Source organism: Salvia splendens, chromosome 10 (assembly GCF_004379255.2).
Source record: "Salvia splendens isolate huo1 chromosome 10, SspV2, whole genome shotgun sequence".
In the NCBI taxonomy this organism is placed as follows: Eukaryota; Viridiplantae; Streptophyta; class Magnoliopsida; order Lamiales; family Lamiaceae; genus Salvia; species Salvia splendens.
This window is the reverse complement of record NC_056041.1, coordinates 7996989-8020788: the sequence shown is the minus strand read 5'-3', so window position 1 is coordinate 8020788 and position 23800 is coordinate 7996989. Positions and strand designations below refer to the sequence as shown.

The window sequence follows — 23800 nt, the reverse complement described above, 5'->3', positions numbered from 1 at the left end:
ATATGGTCCTAGTGTCTAGTGTTATATCCGTAATAATCCACAATTATACATAATGTACATCTTTAGAGAGTTGAGCCTTACAGGGCTTATCAAAACTGTAATAATGGAGTACTCATTTCAGTTGGAAGAAGCTCGGCCAGAAAGGAGTTCGGTAAGCTCGGCTTACCGAGCTGGAACTAGCTTGGAACTAGCAGAAGAAGAAGGAAGCTCGGCTTTGAGCTCGGCTTTGAGTTCGGCTTTGAGCCGAGAAGACAGTTGGTCTTGAGCCGAGAAGCAAAGGAGTTCGGTTTGTGAACCGAGAAGGGAGCTCGGTTGTGAGCCGAAGAGAGTGCTCGGTTGTGAGCCGAAAAGAAAGTTCGGTCTTGAGTCAAGAATAGAGTTCGTCTTGAGCCGAAAAAGAAGAAGCAACAGTTCGGTCTTGAACCGAGAAGGAAGTTCGGCCTAGAGAAACTAGCCGTTGGTGCAGCAGTTAGTTAGCCGAAATGTAGCAGTTATTCTTCTTGCTTTCTTGATTCTTCTTGTAGTTAGTTAGTAGCAGTTGCTACTTGATTGTAGAGCTTTAAATAGCTCAAAACCATGTACGTAGTTAGTAGTGAAAATCAATAAAGAGTTTTCAAGTTTTCTCTCCAAGATTACCATCTTCGATACTCTAAGTGTGAGTGTGTGTTCTTCTGCATTGTGAGTGATCATACAACTGTGAGTGTGTGTGTGATTCACCTGAGTGTGTGAAAGTCTTGTGCGTATTGAATCCCAACAAGTGGCGCCGTCTGTGGGAAGGGGATATTGAAGCTGATTTGCAAAGGATCAAACGGTTTCAGAGATGGCAGCAAGGCTTGATGCAGAAAAGTTCACAGGCAAGAATGATTATAGCCTGTGGAAGATGAAGATGAAGGCGGTCTTGATTCAACAAGGCTTGGCCGCAGTTCTTGCAAATACAGAAGAGAAAGGAAAGGCTCCAATGCTTGATGATAAAGCTCAGGCAAAGATGGAGGAGATGCAGCTCAAGGCACATTCTGCAGTGATTCTGTGCCTTGGAGATAAGGTCTTGAGGGAAGTTCAAGAAGCCAAGACTGCGGTGGAGATCTTGAACAGGTTAGATGAAGTTTACCTGGCAAAATCTTTGGCTAACCGGCTGTATCTCAAGAAGAGGCTCTATGCCTATAGTTTTTCTGGTGAAAAATCTATCATAGAGCAGTTGGAGGAGTTCAATAAGATCATTGATGATCTGGGCTCTGTGGATGTTAAAATTTCAGATGAAGACAAGGCCATTCTTACATTGAATGCCTTGCCTAGCTCGTATGACCAGTTGAGTGATGCAATTATCTATGGCAGAGATAAGCCTATCACCTATGCAGAAGTCTACTCGGCCTTGATGGCTAAGGAACTCCAGAAGACTACCAGCAGAAGCTCTGCAAGCTCCAATGTTCAAACTGCAGAGGCCTTGAATGTGAAGAAGTTCAAAAAGCAGAACTTCAAGAAAAAGTTTGAGGGCTCTAAACCCTCAAGTTCTGATGCTCAGAAGGAAACCAGAGCATGTTTTTGGTGCAAGAAACCAGGGCACTTGAAGAAGGACTGCCATGCCTGGAAGAGAAAACTAGCCTCTGAGGGCCACAACACTTCTGATTGTGTAGAGAGTACTGATCCCCCTGCTCAACTCATGAATGTAAGTGATAATGGTATCAGTCACAGGTGGATAATGGACTCAGGGTGCAGCTTCCATATGTGCCCCAACAAATCTTGGTTTCATGATCTTCAGGAAGCATCAGGGACTGTAGTTCTTGGAAATAACCATGTGTGTCAGATCAAAGGGATAGGGAAAGTGAAGCTAAGTTTGCAAGATGGCTCTATAAAGATCCTAACTGGGGTGAGGTATATTCCGGAAGTGAAAAGAAATCTCATCTCATTGGGAATGCTGGAGGAGAAAGGGTTCACCATATTGATGAGTCAGGGAAAGATGCTTGTGAAATCTGGGAATGCAGTGATGATGGAGGCTGACAGAGAGCACATTCTCTATTATCTGAAGGCTAAGGCTGTTGATGGAGAAAGCAATGCAGTGTCAGATGATTCCATAATGCTATGGCACAAGAGATTGGGCCATCCAGCAGAAGGAAGCTTGAAAGAACTCATCAAGAAGGGCCTGATCTCTGGAGATTTCAACAAGATGGACCCCTGTGAGCAGTGTATACTTGGAAAAGCAAAGAAGGCACCCTATCCTACAGGTATTCACTCTTCTACAGCCCCATTAGACTACATACATAGTGATCTCTGGGGCCCTTCACCTGTAAGCTCAATTGGTGGTGGGAAATACTACCTTGCTATTATTGATGACTACACTAGGAAACTGTGGGTGTATATACTGAAAGAAAAATCAGAGACATTCACAAAATTCAAGATATGGTGTAAAGAGGTGGAGCTAGAGAAGGGAAGGAGTGTTAAATGCCTAAGAACTGACAATGGCTTGGAATTCTTGTCTACTGAGTTTGATCTGTTTTGCAAAGAGAAGGGTATGAAGAGGCACCGCACTGTTCCTGGTAACCCCCAGCAAAATGGTGTTGTGGAGAGGATGAATAGGACTATCCTAGAGAGAGTAAGGTGCTTGTTACTCAGTTCTGGTCTGAGCAACAGATTTTGGGGAGAGGCTGTGTATACAGCAGCCTCTGACTCAGAAAGTGAGTCTGAACCAGAGGATGATGGTGCTCTAGCTCGAGGTAGAAAAATTGATGAGCCTACAGCAGATTCTGCCAGAGAGTACCAGATAGCAAGAGATAGAGGCAGAAGAAATACAAGACCACCTGAAAGGTTTTCTGATGTGGTCTACTATGCACTTTGTGCTGCTGAGGGCATTGATATTGCAGATCCTCTCACATATAAAGAAGCCATGAAGAGTAAAGACAGAGAAAGGTGGATTGAAGCCATGAATGAGGAAATGGAATCTTTACTCAAGAACAAAACATGGATTTTGGTGGATAAATCCAGACTGACTACAGATGGAAAAGAAAGGAGGCTGATCAGTTGTAAGTGGTTGTTTAAGAAAAAGATTGAGACCACTGATAAAGATAGAATCAGATTCAAGGCAAGGCTGGTGGCTAGGGGCTTCACACAGCAAGAAGGAATTGATTTCAATGAAGTATTTGCTCCAGTTGTTAAGCACACTTCGATTAGAATCTTGTTGGCAGTTGTGAACCAGCTAGACTGGGAGCTACAACAGCTTGATGTGAAGACAGCCTTCCTCAATGGGGATCTAGAGGAGACTATCTTTATGGAACAGCCAGAGGGCTATGTGAAGACTGGAGAAGAAGGCAAGGTGTGCCTGCTACAGAAAAGTCTTTATGGACTTAAGCAAAGTCCTAGACAGTGGAATAAGAAGTTTGATGCACAGATGAAGAAGATTGGCTTCTCCAAGTCAGAATATGATGATTGTATTTACATCAAGAAGGCAGGCAGGACTCCCATTGCCTACCTGTTACTCTATGTGGATGATATGCTACTTGCAGGCCCTTCTATGACAGAAATTCAGAAAGTTAAACAAGATCTGAAGTCGAGCTTTGAAATGAAGGATCTAGGAGAGTCAAGGAAGATCCTAGGCATACATATTCAGAGAGATAGAGGCTGCAAGAAGCTGTGGATGCTGCAAACTGATTATATTGACAAAGTTATGCAGAGATTCAGAATGGAGAATGCTAAACCTGCCTCAACACCCTTGTCCCAGAGTTTCAGATTATCAAAGGAACAAGCTCCTAAAACTAAGCAAGAGGCTGATGAGATGGAGGCTATCCCTTATGCTAGTGTTGTTGGGAGTATCATGTACACTATGATTTGTACAAGACCAGATCTTGCTCATGCTATCTCAGTGACTAGCAGATACATGGCAGACCCGGGGAAGGAGCATTGGAATGCTCTTAAATGGATATTGAGGTACATGAAGTCAACTAAGGACTGGGGGATTGTGTTCAATGGCTGGGAAGGTGGATCTGAGGAGGTTGTGCAGGGGTATTGTGATGCAGACTATGCTGCAAATCTGGACACCAGAAAGTCTCAAACAGGTTATTTGTTCACCATGTTTGGAACTGTGATCAGTTGGAAATCAGGTCTGCAGAGTGTAGTTGCTCTCTCAACTACAGAATCAGAGTATATAGCTCTCACTGCAGCTGTACAGGAGAGTTTTTGGATCCAGGGAGTGATTTCTGATTTTGGTTTTGACCAAGAAACAATGGTGATTCATTGTGACAGCAGCTCAGCTATATGCTTGGCTAAACATCCGGGTTTCCATGAAAGGAGCAAGCATATAGACATAAAGTTGCACTTTATTAGAGATGAGATTGAAAGGGGAAGGGTGAAGGTGGTTAAGATTAACACCTTGCACAATCCGGCAGATATGCTAACTAAATCTCTAAGTAGAGACAAGTTTGATCATTGCAAGAAGTTGATCAATGTTTGTGCGAGAACTGAGATGAGCCCTCAGGTGGAGAATTGTAATAATGGAGTACTCATTTCAGTTGGAAGAAGCTCGGCCAGAAAGGAGTTCGGTAAGCTCGGCTTACCGAGCTGGAACTAGCTTGGAACTAGCAGAAGAAGAAGGAAGCTCGGCTTTGAGCTCGGCTTTGAGTTCGGCTTTGAGCCGAGAAGACAGTTGGTCTTGAGCCGAGAAGCAAAGGAGTTCGGTTTGTGAACCGAGAAGGGAGCTCGGTTGTGAGCCGAAGAGAGTGCTCGGTTGTGAGCCGAAAAGAAAGTTCGGTCTTGAGTCAAGAATAGAGTTCGTCTTGAGCCGAAAAAGAAGAAGCAACAGTTCGGTCTTGAACCGAGAAGGAAGTTCGGCCTAGAGAAACTAGCCGTTGGTGCAAGCAGTTAGTTAGCCGAAATGTAGCAGTTATTCTTCTTGCTTTCTTGATTCTTCTTGTAGTTAGTTAGTAGCAGTTGCTACTTGATTGTAGAGCTTTAAATAGCTCAAAACCATGTACGTAGTTAGTAGTGAAAATCAATAAAGAGTTTTCAAGTTTTCTCTCCAAGATTACCATCTTCGATACTCTAAGTGTGAGTGTGTGTTCTTCTGCATTGTGAGTGATCATACAACTGTGAGTGTGTGTGTGATTCACCTGAGTGTGTGAAAGTCTTGTGCGTATTGAATCCCAACAAAAACTTATCTACATCATAGCAATACAATACATTTAAAAATTCAATGATTCTTAGTGCTCGGGCTATCAGTAACAAGTGGACCATTCCAAACATTCATACAGCAAGTTGAGCTAAATTCTAAATATATTAATAAATGATATACCTCCTATATACATATATACTCATCCAAATTCTTGTACTACCAATCATATCCAACAATATTCTGATTCTTTCTCCAAGAACCATGGAACTCTCATGGGAGTCAAGTGTCGAAGAATCCATCAATGCCATCTATCTTCTCTTCTCAGCCTACTTAGTCTTTGCCATGCAACTCGGCTTCGCCATGCTGTGTGCGGGCTCTGTTCGGGCCAAGAACGCCATGAACATCTTGCTCACCAACGTGGTCGATGCTGCCGTTGGAAGCCTTTCCTACTTCCTGTTCGGGTTTGCCTTTGCCTTCGGGGAGGGCCCGAATAAGAACCCATTCATTGGGACAAGCTACTTCGCCCTAAAAGACGTCCCAACGGCCTCGTACGACTACAGCTTCTTCCTCTACCAGTGGGCTTTTGCCATTGCCGTGGCCGGTATAACTAGCGGTTCCATTGCTGAGAGGACTCAGTTTGGCGCCTACTTGATTTTCTCATTCTTTCTCTCGGGCTTTGTCTATCCTGTAGTGGCCCATTGGGTTTGGTCATCTAGTGGGTGGCTAAGCCCAAACTCAAGCCCGCGGCTGTTCGGATCGGGGGCTATTGACTTTGCCGGCAGCGGTGCGGTCCATTTGGTGGGCGGGATCGCCGGGCTCTGGGGCTGCATCATCGAGGGCCCAAGAGTAGGGCGGTTCGATGCATTCGGAAAGTCCGTGATCATGCGTGGACATAATGCAACCCTAGTGGTTCTCGGCACATTCCTATTATGGTTCGGTTGGTTCGGATTCAACCCGGGCTCGTTCAACAAGATACTTGTGGCCTACCCAACCACCATCGACCAGGGGCACTGGACCTCAGTGGGGCGCACGGCAGTCACCACCACGCTGGCCGGATCCACTGCTGGGATAGTCACGTTGTTTGGGCGGCGGATGCTGGCGGGCCACTGGGATGCCTTGGCCGTCTGCAACGGCGTCCTGGGCGGGTTCGTGGCCATCACGTCAGGCTGCGCTGTGGTGGAGCCGTGGGCAGCGATCGTCTGTGGGTTCTTCGCCGCCTGGGTTCTGATTGGGCTCAACATGCTGGCTTTAAAGCTCAAGATTGATGATCCGCTTGAGGCAGCGCAGCTACATGGCGGGTGCGGAGCGTGGGGGCTGATCTTCACGGGGCTCTTCGCGAAGGAGGAGTTTGTGGTGCAGGCGTACGATGCGGGGTTGGCTGGGGTGCAGGGTCGGGCATATGGGCTGCTGGTTGGGGGCGGGTGGGGGCTGGTGGGGGCGCAGCTGGTGGAACTGGTCGTGATATTGGTATGGGTAAGTGTGACAATGGGGCCACTGTTTTACTTGCTGCATTGGCTTAGGATCTTGAGAATTTCCATTGATGAAGAAGTTGCAGGGCTTGATATATCCAGCCATGGAGGGTATGCATATAATGCTCATGAAGAAGAAGATACTGCTCCTAGGTTTTATGGAGACTATGTGAGAATGCATAATAATTCTTAGTTTCTGTATATGTATATGGTCTACGTGTAATTCTCTGTTTTTGCTTCTATTTTTCTGTGATTATGATTTGTATGCAAATGTATAGTAAAACATTTCTTGGATGTTTCTTAAGAAAACATATCCAGATTTGAAAATTCTAGAGGCACCTATTTAAAGATTCATATCCTTTCCACACTTCATAAAAATGAATAATAACTTACTCGAATCTTAAAGTGGGGGAGGCGGCGGAGCTGAAGACAGCAGTTGGGTCAGTGACTGTTATATCAGAGGCAATCTTCTCAGAAACTTGCTTCATCATTTGATGATTCGCCTCCATGATCTGTGTTTTCCTGCATGATCTCCTCTAGGCGCTTCGGATTTGCTTCAAGAATCCGCGTGTTTGCCTGCATGGTCTCCTCTGAATGCTTTTAATTCGCCCCCAACATCCGAATTTTATCTTCTGTCAACTGTAAGGCAATCCTTGTGCTGTGAATCTCATTCCTAAGTTCTGAATTTTTTGGCTAAAAGAGATGTATCAACGGAAGAATTTCATTTAGCAGGTCGGAGCACATTATTGAGCCTAGCTACATATAGTGGTGATTCGGTTGCATGTCCGTGTAGCTACATGCACTCCATCAAGAGTTTGGATGTTATCATCATTTTTATATGATGCAATCTGTTTATTCTAAAATAAACAGATGAATGCATACAAAGGATCATCATCAACAACAACAACAACTAAAAGTAGCTTGAGGACTGATATGAATATATGATGGATCTAGCTCATCACTTTCTGTCACCTGGGTGTATCATTGACATAACCAGGATAAATTCCCACATAAATCATAAAGGAAAGAATCATATCCATTTCTTCTTTCATGCTTTTTCATTCTCAGACATGATACTCAACTGGTCCAGTAACTCAAACTAATATAGGATTTTAAAAGGCAACAAAATCCATGCATAACTGAGGGTGTATAAATGAACATATAAAACTGTGCCAGGAATTTACCAGATCATACACAGGCCAACTTCTTGTCTCCATGGGAAAGCACTACGCTGTTGCCACCGTGTCCGTCTGTGTACTCATCCTCAAATACTTTTCCAGGACAAAAGAAGCAATACCAAATCATAAGGACATCTGATTAAATTTCAAGCATATGTGATCTACAGTTTATAATTCAAAGAAGTAACATATGAAACAGAGCAATCTTATTCCATAAACTAATTTTCCAGAAAACAGAGAACCGTTATTTTTTCACCAGAAACTGATAGTCAATGCAAAGGAAAAAATGCTAATTACATTGGTTTTATGTGAGCGTGATGATTGCTATTGCTTGCCAGAGAGTTCCATACTGTCAAGTAAATTGAATCTGTATTTCCTGGAACTGCCCCAAATTAAGCTCACTTGGCGATTTATCTCGACCGTGGGCAGCTGAAGGGTTTATACCTTCGAAGTAACCGTAGAAGGGGTCAGATCAGAGGTTCCATAGCTCCTGCAATATCTTCGGTCATTTGTTCACAAAATCCCTAATTGAATAGACGATGAAAAGATAGCTGCATAGCAACACTAACAAATATTTGCTTGCATAGCCAGCTATCAAAGTGCTCCTTGTGCTAAGGTGATCATCATTACTAAATTTGAAAACCCCTCCCCTTGATCCAAAATGTGAATGAGAAAACTCAAATTCCTGCCGAAGTAACTGTGACATAGAATACAAATGCAACATCGCCGGAAAAGTAAGCAACCAATTTCGGAATTCGCGGATTACATCAATAGGTTGAAAGATTGAGAAAAAAAATAAAAATACACATGCGCAGAGCAAGGTCCAATATAGGCATATAGCAAGCAAGCAACGGCGAATTACTAATTAAAGCAAAAGAAATAGAGCCTTTCAAAAGCATAGCATTACATTTCCAATCCAACAACGGAAAAAGAAAACCAGAAAAAATATTAGGAAGGAAAAGGGAGATAGAGAAACAGATTTTGACATTTTGTTTACGGCTTTCTCACCATGATGGCCTGACTGCGCCTGCAAGTTTCCTAGTTGAGCAATAGGCTATCAGCAATTCAGCATCGCGACGCCATTGCAAGCTCAGAATCGAGGTCGCGGCCGCATTTCCAACCGCGACCGTCGGCTGAAAGCCGGACAGGGCGGCGGTTTTGCGGCTGGAATAATGTCCAATTTTGGCGCGAGCAAGCGGCAGCGATCAATTTTTCTATTTTCATTATTTTTTGTAACTCCTATAACTGTTACTATTTAATTTTATTTTAAGTAGTACTTTTTTCTGATTAGTCCAAATTAAAATTTATTTTTGATTCTTTTTTCAAAAATGCATATTCCCATTAATTTCGTCCCATATTCACACAAAAATTTGCCTCATTCCTCCATCTCTCCTTTATTTCTCCCATTTCTCTATGGATTCCAGCCAAAGTTCTTTAAATTCATCCAAGGATGAGGAAATAATCATCGAGGGGGTGATTAAGTATTCCTACTACAACAATTGGAAAGATAGAGCATAGAGAAGTGTTGTTGAAGTTGCTCCACCTAGACCTATCCATAGTTTGCATATTTTGCAAATGAACAATATATTTCATAATCAAACTATGACATTTCCGAAAGAAATCTGTCCAAAATTCATGCAGATAATAAACTGTAAACAATAACATACACAATTATGAACACTTAGCCCAATAGGTTTGGCATTCCAAACATCAGAACCAAATTGGAAGAGAGTGAAAGAGACTTCACATTGCTTCATCCTTCGGTTGAAAATAAATTAATTCCCATGTCCCTTCTTCTGCAAATCTTCCCTGGATTCCTGAATGTTTTTTAAGAAAACAAATTTAGATCCACGCACAAAAAAATAACACTATGTATAACTAGTTCAAAAGCACTAAGCTAATGAATTAATTCAGTTAGTAGCATTCTACTTTTAAGTCTTGCCAGTAATCAACGCAATTAAGGCCTCCATGAATCACCGACTCATGCGGTAGGGATGCAAATTTTGAAGGAAGTAATGCCCTAACAAAGATTAACTTACTCCAAACTAAGGCGGAGGAGGAGGTGGAGCCGAGGAAGTCAGTGATTGAGCTATATCAGAGGCTAGCTTCTCAAAAACCCGCTGCATCATCAGTTGATTCGTCTCCACAATCTGTGTGTTTGCCTTTATGATATCCTCTAGCCGCTTCTGATTCGCCTCCAGTGACCACACTTTATCTTCCATCAATTGTATAGCAGTTCGCGCGCTATGAAGCTCACTCCTAAGCTCTGCATTTGCTGCTATAAGAGACGCAGCATCAGATGGTCGGAGGCTATCTCTATGTCCGGATAGAACTTGGTTGCTTGCATCTTGGTTATCTGATCCACTTTGCTTGTCATTCTAGAACAAACACATACATCAGCAAACAGGGAATGATTTTACATAACAAATTGGAAAAACACAAATGGAGAATGCCTATACATTGGCTGTCTCGTCACTTTCTCCTTGACGACATCTTTCTGAGGTATTTGTTACATTAGAATCATCAATACCATCTTCTTCTCCGGGCCTATTATCCTATAAATAATGTGCATGCATAGTCAAATTGAATCGAGAAGGAATTGAATGAAGTCGGAGATTCAATGCTTACAGCTTCATTTCTGTATTGCAACAAAGACTTTCGAGAGTTTAACAAGGAAAGTTTCTGTAACAAATAGTTAAAAACAAAATTGCATTAAATAAAACACTGGAAAGTATGATTGAACTTGAAAACACAGCATTTTACCTTGAATGTCTCTGACTCAAACAGTTTACACATATACACCCAATCTGCTTCACTTTTACAAAACTCCTCCGGTACATGTTTCAACCGATCCTCCCAAGGCAAGTGTGTAAGAGTTTTGTAATGTATGTGCATCCTTTGGCGGTACCTGCTATATTGCTTACCCATTAATCTATCGGTCTGTTTTTTCACAGAATCGGGTCCTAGGCTGAAGTCAACCAAAAATGCAGTCTACATGGAAAAACTTAAAACAATCAGCTATTTGTTAGCATATTGGATAGTACTTATTAAATTAACTGACTAGTAACTGTCAGAATTTACTGACCTCCAACCGCCGAAAGATTGGTCGTTTTTGCTCATCTGTTACGTTCTTCCAACCCTTGACTTGTAATGGTGCATGTTTCTTTACAGCTATACCAAGCTCTTTCATAAACACTGATGCATACTTCCCAACAGGATGACCATTATGAAATAAAACAGGAATTTTGTCCTTCTCCTTTAAGCATTTATGAAGCCTGTCAGCATGTGTTAATCGTTTATCTAAACCTTGTTCTTCGCTAGGTGCTGCATGATTGAAATAAGTGTTATACCCCTGAACAGCATGATTATTAATAAATAAACTACTCCTTCAGAAAAAGTCAAAGTTGGCAAACCATCATGTGCATTCTTTGCCAAAGATGATCTCCCAACGAAAGGTATGCCAATAACAGTGTGGTCCTCAACCGGTTTAGAAGGAATTTCTATATGTCAATTACAAATAAATGGTTAGATAGATGCAACTAATAAAATTCACAAATAACAACAAAGCTAGCCTAAGGATAGAAATTTATGTTGTGGTTAAATCAATAGGTCTGCAACTTAAAAATGAAAACTTAAGTATCCAAAAGTTCAGCAGATAAATAAGTTACAGTGTTCAACACTAAGAATTCCAAGTAATTGGCTCCCAGAAAATTGGCATGTCCATGGAGCACTTAAAATTGATGAGAAAGGGTATCATAAAAGTCATTAATTTCACCATAAGTTCAGCTCATTGGCTAGGATATAAAAATGGCAAAAGAAGACTACTCGGATTTTAAAAGACCATTTTAGATGCACTTAGGCTTTACGATTCTAGGGATATTTAATACTTTCAGAGAGAAAATAAAACTTCAAGATGAAGATCATTTACCATCTAGACACGCTGAGTTCTTGTTTCCAGGTGAAGGCATATCAATGATGCCGCCAGGTTCATGCATGTAGTCCTCACCAGATACTTTTCCAGGACAAAACAAGCAACATATTGATGAGATGCATAATCATCAATTCATCATGTACTCCCTCCGTCCTAAAAAAAATAGACTAGTTTTACCATTTTGGGTCGTCCCCAAAATTAGACCAAGTCTAAATATAGAAAGTTTTAAACCAATTACACACCACTAATAATGTGGATCCCATAATCCACTATCACTACTTCCATTATCTTTTCCCTCTCTTACTTATTTCCATCTCTCTTACTTTACCAATTGCACATTAAAATCGTTTGTTTATTTTTTTAGGACGGAGGGAGTATATGTTATCTATAGCTTACAACCCAAAGTCCTAAAGTAGCATAAGCCTATGAAACAGAGAAAATCAAGAAATTACAAAAGGAACTTGATGAGTTGATGATTATGCATCTCATCCAAATGCGATTATCTTTTTTTCTGATTCCCCAATATCTTCCCTTCAAATTTATTTTTTCCAGAAAACAGAGAACTAATACGACAATCCAAGCCATTTCCATCCTGAATATAAAATGCTTAGTTCAAAAACTTAATCACCTTCAATGTTATTGGAGTGTGATGGTTGCTGATCAGAGATTCCCATACAGTCAAGTAATTGAGTTTCTATTTGCTGGAAATATCCCAAATGAAGATCAGCCTCGGCTAACAAATTTGCCTCAATTTTGGGTTGCAAAAGGCTTGAGTTTGAAGTAACCATTGAGGGAGTGAACGTATTCATAGTCCTGGACGAAACTTACGTTGCTTCTTTTGCACTGATGTGTACCTAAAGTGATCATTAAAAATTAACATCAATCCTTTACCTGAATCCTAGATGCGAACAAATCCAAGCCCCTTGGTCTAGCGGTAAAGGGTGCTGGATACCGCGTCCATCCTGGAGGTCTCGAGTTCGAACCCTGGGTGGCGTAATTTGTCTTTCCTCCTTCATATATATGATATAAATATATGAAGTTAATTTTTTTTTTTTTTTAAAAAATCCTAGATGCGAACAAAAAAAACTAATTCCAACAAAAGCAAATGTCACAGAGAATACAAACACAGCCACCGTGCAAAATAAGCATAATTCATCTTCCACTCCTAAGAAGGGCCATATCATCAAAATGTCTCTCTGCTTATCTTTCCACCTATCAACAGCCCAATAGATATCTAACCAGCAAGCAAGAAGCAACCGAGACTACTGTGAACGATATCTTACATATGCGCACAACTGCTTGACATTGAGAGAGTGAATTATTGCTTCACACTAACACCAATGCCACCACATATGTCCCAACGTTTAGCCTAAACATAGAATACTTGGAAGCATATTGATAGATTTCAATTTGTACAATTAACAGCTCTAGAACCTACATTGGTAAAAACAAAACTTATCATCATATGACCATACACATTTATGCTACAAACAAAGATCAACAATTGCTACAAGTGCTGAATTAAACAAAGAGGGCATACAGTAACATAATTGCCAAAAATGTATCAATCAATACATTTTTTATCACTCAACACGAAAATAAACAAATTGCGTATGAATCTCTTGAGGTATACAGATTTAATTATCAGATAAAGAAGAATCCCTGAATTACGAGGGCAGCAATTCACCACTCCAGTCGTGAGATAAAATAGACACATAACCGACTGTAGATGAACACTTCGAATACATTACACTAGCGATCAACCTGGTTCGAATACATTACACTAGCGATCAACCTGGTTGATCCCTAGGTCAAACAATTACATAATGAATTCACCGATATCCTGAGAGTTAGGAGCCAATTAAAAGAAAAATAAACTGTATAAAAACTCAGGAGACGCGAAATGCACATGCCTCTATGCACGCAAATGCCACAATGCGAGCAAACAAACCCAGACTTTCAAATTTGCAGAGTACTCTGCTATGTTCCTGGACATCAGTCGAGAGAGGGGAGAAATTTCAGAGAACTTCACAATTGGTCCCTAAAAAATGAGTTTCTCACGTTTTAGGTCCATGAACTCAGAAAAAAATATCGCTACAAATCCCTGCAAAATCATTAATCACATTCAAGATCCTTCTTATTTATTATTTCCTGGTCCATCTCATTATAGAGAAAAAAAATCCACAATTATAAAGTAATACTCTTATGGACAGACTAAAAAGGAAAAATTGTCGTATGAAACAGAATGAAATATTTATTCTAAATTCATTGGTATTTTAGAAATTCAAATCTATAATATTTTTTTATTTATATAAAAATAAAATACTCCCCCTGTATCTGAAAAGCTTGAACAGCTGATTCGGCACAAGTTTTAATGTATAATTGACAAAGTAAGAGAGATATAAAAATAATGTAAGTAGGTTAGAAGAGAGTGAGTTCCACATCATTAGCAGTGTAGTGTAATGGTATAAGTTGTAAATAAAATTATGTGTAGTGGTAATGTGTTGTTTAACTATTCTAAAATTAAAAAGTTCATATTTTTCATAGACGAACTAAAAAATAAATAGTTCATACTTTTCAGAGACGGAGTGAGTATATATATATGGAATACGAAAGATTATCAAAGTATAACTAATCTTAAATGCATAACTAGAGAACACGAATTTAGTTCTCTATAAGAATACTTTTAATTCATTATAAAAGCGATTTAGTTCACTATAATTTAAATTGAAGTATTTACTCCGTGAAATATTTAGTTCAATATAATGATGTGGTTCATTTTGTGTTTTCAAATTCGTCTTTTATACTAAAATGTCTTTATAGTGAACTAAATTCGTGTTCTTTAATTATGTAACTAAGCAATGATCGTTGCATGTATCACTACTCCATTGAATACAAAATACATCCAATTAATGATTTAATATTTTCAAGCAAAATTGTTTTGCGAATTTGTTCACAGAAACAAACAGGCTCAAGCTTGGAAAGTTCACTACAAAAACTAGGGCTGACAAATCGTGTGGATTGGGTCGTTATCAGGTCAACCTGATAATAACCCAACCCAATAAGGTCTAACCTGAACCCGACATGTTAAGGAAACTGTAAATCCGAACGCGAACCTGACCTGCTACCTTCAAATCCGAACACGACCCGCACCCGACACGAACCCGTTATCGACACGATATAATATGGGTTGACACGACACGATAACAACCCGAACCTAATATTACACGATTAAACCTTAATTTTTAACCTAATTTACACAATTAAAATTCATTTTATACTATTTAAACCTAATTTATAAGAAATTAAAAAATTAAAGTAATATATATTTTTTTAAATAATAATAAAAATAATAATATTATTTCTTAATGGGTTACCCGTATCCGACCCGCATCCGACCCGAACCCAACCCGAAATTATCGGGTTCTTAATGGGTCAACCCGATAAGGACACGGATCCAATAAGACTTGACCCCAACCCAGTAATTTCGTGCGGATTCGTGTCGGATTATCGTGTCGTGTCGAAAATTGACAGCCCTAACAAAAACCTTATCTTTTAAGGCACAAATTGAGAAACTATAATTAGCGTTTGAAAATTTTAAAAAGAAATAAAAGCCAACTTTAGTCCTAAACATATGACCAAAACACGAACTTGATCCAACAGATTTACTTTTGTAAAACAAGTCCATTACAAATGAAAATATGACCGAAGTAGTCTTTTTTTTACAGTTCCGTCAAAAAACTAACGGTTAACGCCAATTGCATAGTGGCATGACCGTTAGTTTTTTTAAGGAACCGTAAAAAAAGGACCACTACAACAAGGATTTCATTTGTTATGTACCTGTTTTTCAAAAACTTAATGTTTTAGACCAAATTCATATTTTGACCATATGTTTAGGACCAAGATCGACATTTACTCTTTTAAAAATAACCATAATTTGTCCATAATTGTGGACAAATTATCATAATTTTTTATTTTTTAAGGACGCTTCTATTTGTGTCTCGTAATTTTAGTTGGAACACCTACAATAAGGACACTTTTTGAAGCGTTGATGAAATAGCTAGACACACAAATTAGCATCCTACGTAGAATTAAAAAGCATCATTAGCCGAAAATCAAAGCTAAACTATAACATTTGAATGGGAGGGAAAGAGATTTCACATAAGAGCATCCTTAACTCTGGCCCGGATTCAGGCCCCAAGTCCCCTCCACGTCATCACTCCCCTAAATTTGAGTCTCAGGTCACAACTGCTCTAACCCTGCAGGGCCCAACCCGGGCCATATTGCACTATTCACAACTTCAAGTCATTTTACTCGTAAATGCAATACGTTGACCAATTCAAACCGGAAAAATACATTGTTCAGTATAAATTAAAATTACAAATCCTAGACAAAGCAAATTAAAAATCCTAGAAAATAAAAATACAAGTCATACATTTTTTAAAAAAGGATAAAACTACTACTTCTTCATTTGTGTGCGAAGGTAGACGATCATCTCATGGTGCAATTCGAGATCGAACTCCGACATTGTCGAGGTATTCCTCGATGTCAACTCCGTCAGCTGGCTCATCCGCCAGGTAATACTCATCTCCGACATAGAGTCGGAGATCTTATCCAAAGACTGATTGGGCAGTGGTGGAGGCATAGCGGAGTAGCTCGCAGTTGCCTTCCCCTTCGCTTTCCTCTTTGCCATCGTTGTTCCCATCGGACGGCTTTGAGTGCTAGGGGATGAGAGGAAGACGTCGTCATCTGTCACGTTGAGGTCAATCGTTGGACCTCCTTCGCTCGAAGAGTAGTTTCCGGTGGCGGAAACTTTGGTTCTCTTCGGCACCCCACTTGCCTTCGGTTCTGCCCCACCTGTATACTTCGGGCTCTTCTCAACAATCTTCCAAACGTCGAAGTACTTGAAGAACTCCGCCCTGGCCTTCTCCACGAGGTCCAGCTCGCTGTGCCCACTCGGCCACATCCGGATTACGTTGGTCCACTTGCCATTCCACTTGTTCATCTCCTTCTGGACCCGACTCCAATGCTTGCGTAGCTTCACGTAGCTACGCTCGAACGACCCTCTAGGACGACCAGCGTTGTACTTCTCCGCAATCCGCTCCCAGAACACTTTGCCGCTCTGCTGGTTGCCAATGATAGGATCCTCGGAGACGTCGATGAAGTTCTTGGCCAACCACAATGTCTCCTGCGGACTATAATTCTTCGGCCCCTCATCATCTGCAACCTTGCCCTTGCCCCTCCCTACAGCGGGCTCTATATCACTGATTTCATACTCATCAGTGCTAACTGGCGATGTTATTTCCATGTTGGTAGGCAACCCCGAACTAGGCGTTGCATTAGGGCCGGGCGACGGCGGCACGTACCAGTTGTTGGCGTTGACAAAATCGTTCATTTGTCGTTGATCGCTGTTAAACTAATCCATAGAAGCCGAAAATATTGTAATACAAGAGGATTGAAATTGAGAAAGTGTGGAAAAATAGTGCACAAATGGAGTATATATAGGTAATAAAACAAAAAAAAAAACAAAATGCTGGGGACTTGCGGCCCAGCCCGGAAGACATCCAACGCCGGGCTGGGACTCATCTCGTGCGGCTCGGGCACGGTTTAACGCCTACAGGCCGGACCCCGGACGCGTCACTGGGCCGCGACTGAGTCCTCGGGACCGGCCTGTGCCGCAAATTCATCACCTCCATCGCGCGGGGCCGCGGGCCGGGAACCAACCTGGGTCCCGGCCCACGGCGTTAAGGATGCTCTAAGAGCATCCACAATGGTTTTCGCCCAGCCATAGCCCAGCCACAAACTCCTCCTGCCACATCATCAGCACTAAAAATCCTTCTGCCACATCATCAGGACAAGCAAATAGCCCAGCAATAGCCTAGCCACATCACTCCTAATTATATAAAACAAATAATAATTGACAATCACACAAAATACAGAATTAAATTTACGACACAGATACGGGAAAATTCAATAATAATATTAAATTTTTAAAAGTACATTAATTAAAAAAACACACTTCATTAAAATTAAAATAACATTACAACATCCTCATTAATGAGTTTGTCTCACATCGAAAGTGGAACATAAAACATTCAAGGATGTCTCTATAAAAGAGAAACAACCAAGAATGAGTTTGTCCCACATCGAAAGTGGAACATAAAAAATTCAATGTCGTCTCTATAAAAGAGAAACAACCAAGAATGAGTTTTTCCCACATCGAAAGTGGAACATAAAACATTCAAGGATGTCTCTATAAAAGAGAAACAACCAAGAATGAGTTTGTCCCACATCGAAAGTGGAACATAAAACATTCAAGGATGTCTCTATAAAAGAGAAACAACCAAAAATGAGTTTGTCTCACATCGAAAGTGGAACATAAAACATTCACGGATGTCTCTATAAAAGAGAAACAACCAAGAATGAGTTTCATAAAAAAACATTAAATAAAAAAAATTTAAAAGTCCGCTGGACGATGCACTCGGCGATCCGGACCCTGCAATGGCGCCAAGCGTCCGTATATCGCCTAGCGCTAGGCGATTTTTTTTTCGGAAAACTGCTAGGCGGTTGCAATGGTTCGCCGAGCGCACCGCCTAGCGCCGGGGCTCGGCTAGGCGGTGCGCTAAGCGCCATTGTGGATGCTCAACATCCATCTATCAAACAATTGCAGCCCGAAACTGAGTCACTTGAAAAGAAATTGAGTCCCAAACTAAGGCAAAGGAGGTGGTGAAGCCGAGGAGGTCAGCGATTGGGATATATCAACAGGCTAACTTCTCAAAATACCGCTGCATCATCCGTTGATTTGTCTCCACAACTTGTGTCATTGTGTGTTTGCCTTAATGATCGCCTCTAGCCGCTTTTGATTAGTCTCCCACAACCCGTGTGTTTGTGGAAGACTTAATACATCCATTAATTAATCATATGACATAAATATATATTATAATACAGTCAAAATATTATATTTACAAGCTAAGTTATTTAACGAGCATAATTCTAGTATGTTAAAGCTAGTTCTGCTATGGTAACAAGCTTCACTAAGCTAGTTCGGATGAGCTTCTAGGCTAGCTTGAATGAACTTCGATCTACCGACTCGAGCTTTAAATAATTGACGAGTAACTTGGTTCATTTATAGTGCTCTAGAGGAGATTTTCCATGTCATTATTTTTGTCCCAAGATTATTGTTGGGGTTCCAATATTAATTTAAGAGCTTCCCATTTGCCATTTCTCGCGAACTGCCCGATGCAAATCCAATGTGTTCTGCGATTAACATATTGACGCATTTGCGTTTCTATTAGTGTTAAAACTGAACACACACAACAATTTAAAATATACTAGTATACGGCTTTGATATACTTTCATTTAACATACAAATTTGACAGAACTTAGGTCCCAGCCAACTTATTTAAGTAATCGATAGTCTAAAATTAGCTTGAAGACAACTGAAATCTGGAAGTCGGGGGACTGCTTAAATTGGAGAGCTAAATTTAGAGGTATAGAAAGCATAAATCTCATACGAAGTCATTTTGCATGTACAAGTACATATAAGAATTTTTTATACTACTATTTTATTAAATTTAAAGATAAATAGTTAAGAAATATATATTGCAAAAGGTTGAATGTAAAAATCATACTATGGTGCTTCATTTGATTGAAGATTTAATCTAAAAATATTGCAAAAGGTTAAATATAAAAAATAAAGGAAATTAGTACTCCCTCTGTCCCCAAATATTGTCTCACTTTGGCTCAGCACGAGTTTTAAGAAATGTAATGAAAAGTAGTGAGTTAAAAAAATGAGTGGAATGTGAGTCCTACTTTTATACATTAGTTTTATAATAAAATGTGACTAAGAATGAGTTTAGTAGAATATGAGGTCCACTACAAAAAATAGTAAAAAGTGAAATGAGACAAATTTTACGGGACTGACGGATATGGAAAAATAGGACAAGCTTTCCGACCGAGGAAGTAGTAGCTTTTTTCTTTAAGGGAAGATTAGCTGAAGTTTATGACCTAATCTTCGGTATTTAATTGGTTTCCTGATGTATAAATAACTATTGACCATATATATTATACGCACTAACATAAACAATGAAATCATCATTTGAAAATTTATGGAACTCTAAGTTAAAGTGAAGATGCTTAGTATCATATTACAAAGTATTAGTATCATGTTACAAAGGAAAGAACTATTAGGAAGTAGTAATAAATAATAATTGTATAATAATAATAGCAAATACAGCCAAGTTGCAATCTGCAAATAGATAGCTAGTACTACTAAAAACTACAAACTCAAAAAAAAGAATGAACATCCCATCAAGGTTTACTCTACATATAAGAGTGAGAGTGAGAGAGGCAGGGACAAAAACCAAAAGCTGCCTAAAAATCCATAATTTCTTGACCATCATCATCCATACACGAATCTTGAAGCAACCTATCCTAGCAACATTGCCGCTGTATTCAAGCTCACGAGAAAACAAGTGCCGAAAAGGCGATTACCACACAGAAGCAGTGGAAGAAGGCGTTGGAGAGACGGATCCCTGCATCACTGAAGTCGGTGTTGGGGTTCATGCCTGACGGGCCTAGACCGGGGTTTCCTCCTAGTACACCGCCACCAGTGCTAGGATTTATCATGCCAGGGGAGTTGCCAGTTGTCCCAGAGACCGGAGTCATAGTCCCCGGAGTGGCAGTGGTGGGGGTGGAGGAACTACACAAATTAACAAGGGGTGTGCCATGATAAGTTGATAGAAGTATATGGTTTGCAAACACCAAATCATGTTACTTACTTGTGAGTTATGACAAGTGATCCTCTGACAATATTTAACGTTTAAAAAATTAGAAAGAATTTTCAAACAATATCTACCTACCTATGCGAATGCGAGTATGAATATCATCACACTACAACTGTGGCAGCAAAAATTTGCATATTCCAAAGTCTAAATCTGTGCATTTGATAATGATAGGATAATCACTAATTGAAAGGAAAGGAATATTCGATGGTCCACAAAGGCCATTATTTATCTAGAATATTTGACCTTTTGGAGATGCTCTGCCAACTCACAATCTAAGAGAAAAACTTGTGAAGCAGCCTCCACCTCAATCGAGATCAGGTGCCCAGTTTCTCGACGTTCATACACCAAAAAGTAGTGCAGAGGATCAAGGCACGAAAACTTAGCTCTATACTAGAGGGCGGTTTATTAGAATAGATAACTCATCTATCTTGGAGTTATTTGTCCGAAAATATGTCTTCATATCATGTTTTGTTTATCTTTCATACCAATAGTGCACAAACATTCATAGAAAGGGTAAATTAAGTTGCACTATAAGTCCCAAAAATTAAAACCATCACAAGGTAAAATTGCAATATAATGCTATGTTTCCAATGCAGCAAAAAATGATAAAAATAGAACCATAATGACCGTTGCTATGTCTATTCATTTTAGTGAAAAATGACTAGATATAAAGCAGGAAATTTGAAATGGGGTGGGTGTGGGTCCAAACAACTGGAGGGCAGATTTGGTATTTCGCACACCCCCACGACAGCGACAGGTTTTCAGGCAATGCATTGAACTGTCATTTTCTCACACACATAATTATGTATTTGTGCTGCATTTCAAGATTTTTTAAGTAAATTATAGTAGTACTAGTACTATTGGCATTTCCCAATACTAAAGTACCAAACTATACATATATAAAGTTGATTAAAATTACATTACCTTGCTGTTGCCGGATACGTACAACCAGATATGCCTGTAAAATCCACAAGAAAAAAAAAATCTAAATTGATAGCAACACCTAAAAAAATTCAATCCATGCTACATTTTCCACATGCTACTCATAATATACCCAATGATTTTTTATGTTTTCTTTTTTTAGACGGAACAATAATAATTCTAGTAATCTAGTAATGATTCGGGCCTTCATACTATTATTACTTTTAGCCTTAAAATAAAACATTACTATTAATTTTATTTTTTTCAAATTACGATTCACACACCTTTTTATACATAAGGCCGTAAAAAATAATTTAGAGAGGAAAACTGACTAGGGTCGGAAGCGGAGATAGTTGCAGCGCCTTCAAAATTGCAGGCGGTGGGTTGCTGGCGGTTTTTCTGGAAATAGCTGTTGGCGGCGTAGCTGCAGTGAGCTCTAACGGTGTTGGGTTGGAAACATGGTCCGTTTTGATGGATCGGGTTGCAGTCTGCCCCGGCTCCGCATGCGTAGTCTAGCGCCTTCTGCAGCACTGTGTCACTTAACCCGTCCTTGCACACGCACCACGACGCGCCTATTCAATCAATATTCATAAATACCATAGTCCAATATAAGTAGTACTAACAATAGTTTTGAGTTTATCACAAAAATGAATCGCTATTTCTCCATTTAAATTGACATTAGTTCTAAGTTTTACTAGCTAACAATAAAGTGGAGCCATTTCTTCAATCACACTATAGTCTACCTATCATTATTTTAAATGTATATGCATTATTTCATGAGATGGAGGAGGTAATATATGCAGATTTTAATGAAGGTGAGAAAAAAAAGGAATAACTGAAAGTAAGGTAACAAAACTCTTTGGACAGAAATATAATAGAACAATAGAAGAAGGCTCGAGATTAGAACATTAAATAAATAAAAAATCATAAAGAAAATGTAGGAAGGTAAATATTTTCTTAAGAATTGAGGAAGAATGAGCTAACTGTAAATGAAAACCTCTTTTAAAAATTATTTCTACCAAATATTTGTAGCTTGAAAAAAAGGTGGTGACATATGTAGCTTACTGGAGTGGCCAGTGATGGCCAGAAGGAGGGCCATAAGCACCAAAGCAGCCATTAATGAACACAGTGTAACTGGAATCGAGAGGAGGAAGAGGAAAATAATGGTGTTGAAGTGAAAGTGGAGGGGACAAATGAGAAATAGGGTTAATTGGTGAATTTTTAGAGAGAGAGGGGAGAAAAGCTATTGGGAAAATGCAGAATGTGGGGAAGAAGATGGCCCAACCTGTTGCTAGTGGGTACTAGTGTCGCCTTCTCCCGATTTATTTTCCTTTTCTTTTATTTTCTGTTTTTTGGGGGGGTCTTGGATTCCGTGTATGTTTCCTAAGAGCATCTACAATGGTGGCCGTCCCGGCGGACGTCCGACATTAGGCGAGAGAGGCACAGATACAGACGTTCGCTGCGGACGTCCGCCATTGCGTTGACACGACGGACGTCCCGATTTTTTATTTTTTAAAAAAACACTATATATGTTAGGGAAATTTTTAAGGAGTTTCGAACATTGTAAATCAGTCCTTCGACTATCATAAATTATATTTCCGGATGAATTTTCTACACAACAACTTTAATGGGGATGTCAGTCGGGACATCCGCACCACTGTGGATGCCCTAAGAGCATTCACAATAGGGAAGGATGTCCCTACGGACATCCCAAAATACATCCTGCCACTTCATAAGGACATCCCACAACACTGTCACGTCATAAGGATATCCCACTCCACAATGGCGGACATCCCCATGGATATCCCGGCGGACATCCACAATAATCAAAATTCACAAATTCACAAATATGCAATTTTACGGAATTAAAATTTCGACATTAATACGAGAAAAATGCAACCATTTTATTTCAAAAAAAAGCATACATATTCAAATTAAAAAAATACATAGTTCACAAAAAAACACCATCCCAAACCAAAAAACGATTCAAACAAAGTACATGTTATGTCTTGAATCTGTATAGTTGCCGCTAGCCGAACAGAGGTCTCGCTGCCCAGTCAGCGAGTTAGGGGGTCAAGGGGGGCGACGCCTCCTTTCCGGGGGTCCGGGGGCCCGACGGTATGATATGTTTTTTTTAGGCCTTTATTTTTGACGATAATACATGCGTTAGAGTTTTTTAAAAAATGTATATATAGAGTTTGCAATGAGCCGTATATATAGAGTTTTTTTTTTAAAAAAATAATCAAAAATTTGGGATGTCCATCGTGTCACCGCAATAGCGGACATTCCGATGGACGTCCGCTGAAACCCGCGGATAACTTTTCGTCCATAAGAGACGTCCGCGTCCGCTATTGCGGATGCTCAAACATGATATCCGTTTTTAATTTTTATGGTGCCCCTTTTCAAGAAGTCAGTAGAAA

The 23800-nt window shown here is 40.0% G+C and overlaps 4 protein-coding genes across 4 annotated transcripts; 1 reads left to right on the top strand and 3 right to left on the bottom strand.

The window, feature by feature from the left end:
* Positions 1-5331: 5331 nt before the first annotated feature.
* On the top strand, positions 5332-6757 carry LOC121751605 (ammonium transporter 1 member 3-like). Its single transcript, XM_042146382.1, has one exon. The coding sequence runs from the start codon at positions 5357-5359 to the stop codon at positions 6755-6757; it is 1401 nt and encodes a 466-aa protein (XP_042002316.1). The 5' UTR covers positions 5332-5356.
* Positions 6758-9309: 2552 nt separating this feature from the next.
* LOC121751606 lies at positions 9310-13609 on the bottom strand. The gene is made up of 11 exons (XM_042146383.1): positions 13587-13609; positions 12565-12683; positions 12302-12374; positions 11671-11754; positions 11156-11242; positions 10828-11066; positions 10506-10733; positions 10371-10424; positions 10202-10297; positions 9782-10120; positions 9310-9559 (listed from the first exon to the last, which is right to left on the bottom strand). Exons 3-10 carry the CDS (start codon positions 12345-12347, stop codon positions 9788-9790), a joined length of 1167 nt encoding a protein of 388 aa, XP_042002317.1. The 5' UTR covers positions 12348-12374; positions 12565-12683; positions 13587-13609; the 3' UTR covers positions 9310-9559; positions 9782-9787.
* A 2523-nt stretch (positions 13610-16132) lies between these two features.
* Positions 16133-17068, bottom strand: LOC121752565 (glutathione S-transferase T3-like). Its single transcript, XM_042147693.1, has 2 exons — positions 16531-17068; positions 16133-16422 (listed from the first exon to the last, which is right to left on the bottom strand). Exons 1-2 carry the CDS (start codon positions 17066-17068, stop codon positions 16133-16135), a joined length of 828 nt encoding a protein of 275 aa, XP_042003627.1.
* Positions 17069-19867: 2799 nt separating this feature from the next.
* On the bottom strand, positions 19868-22670 carry LOC121750303 (PLASMODESMATA CALLOSE-BINDING PROTEIN 3-like). Its single transcript, XM_042144821.1, has 4 exons — positions 22446-22670; positions 21713-21952; positions 21384-21417; positions 19868-20374 (listed from the first exon to the last, which is right to left on the bottom strand). The coding sequence occupies exons 1-4, from the start codon at positions 22495-22497 to the stop codon at positions 20134-20136; spliced, it is 567 nt and encodes a 188-aa protein (XP_042000755.1). The 5' UTR covers positions 22498-22670; the 3' UTR covers positions 19868-20133.
* Between the last annotated feature and the right edge of the window lie 1130 nt (positions 22671-23800).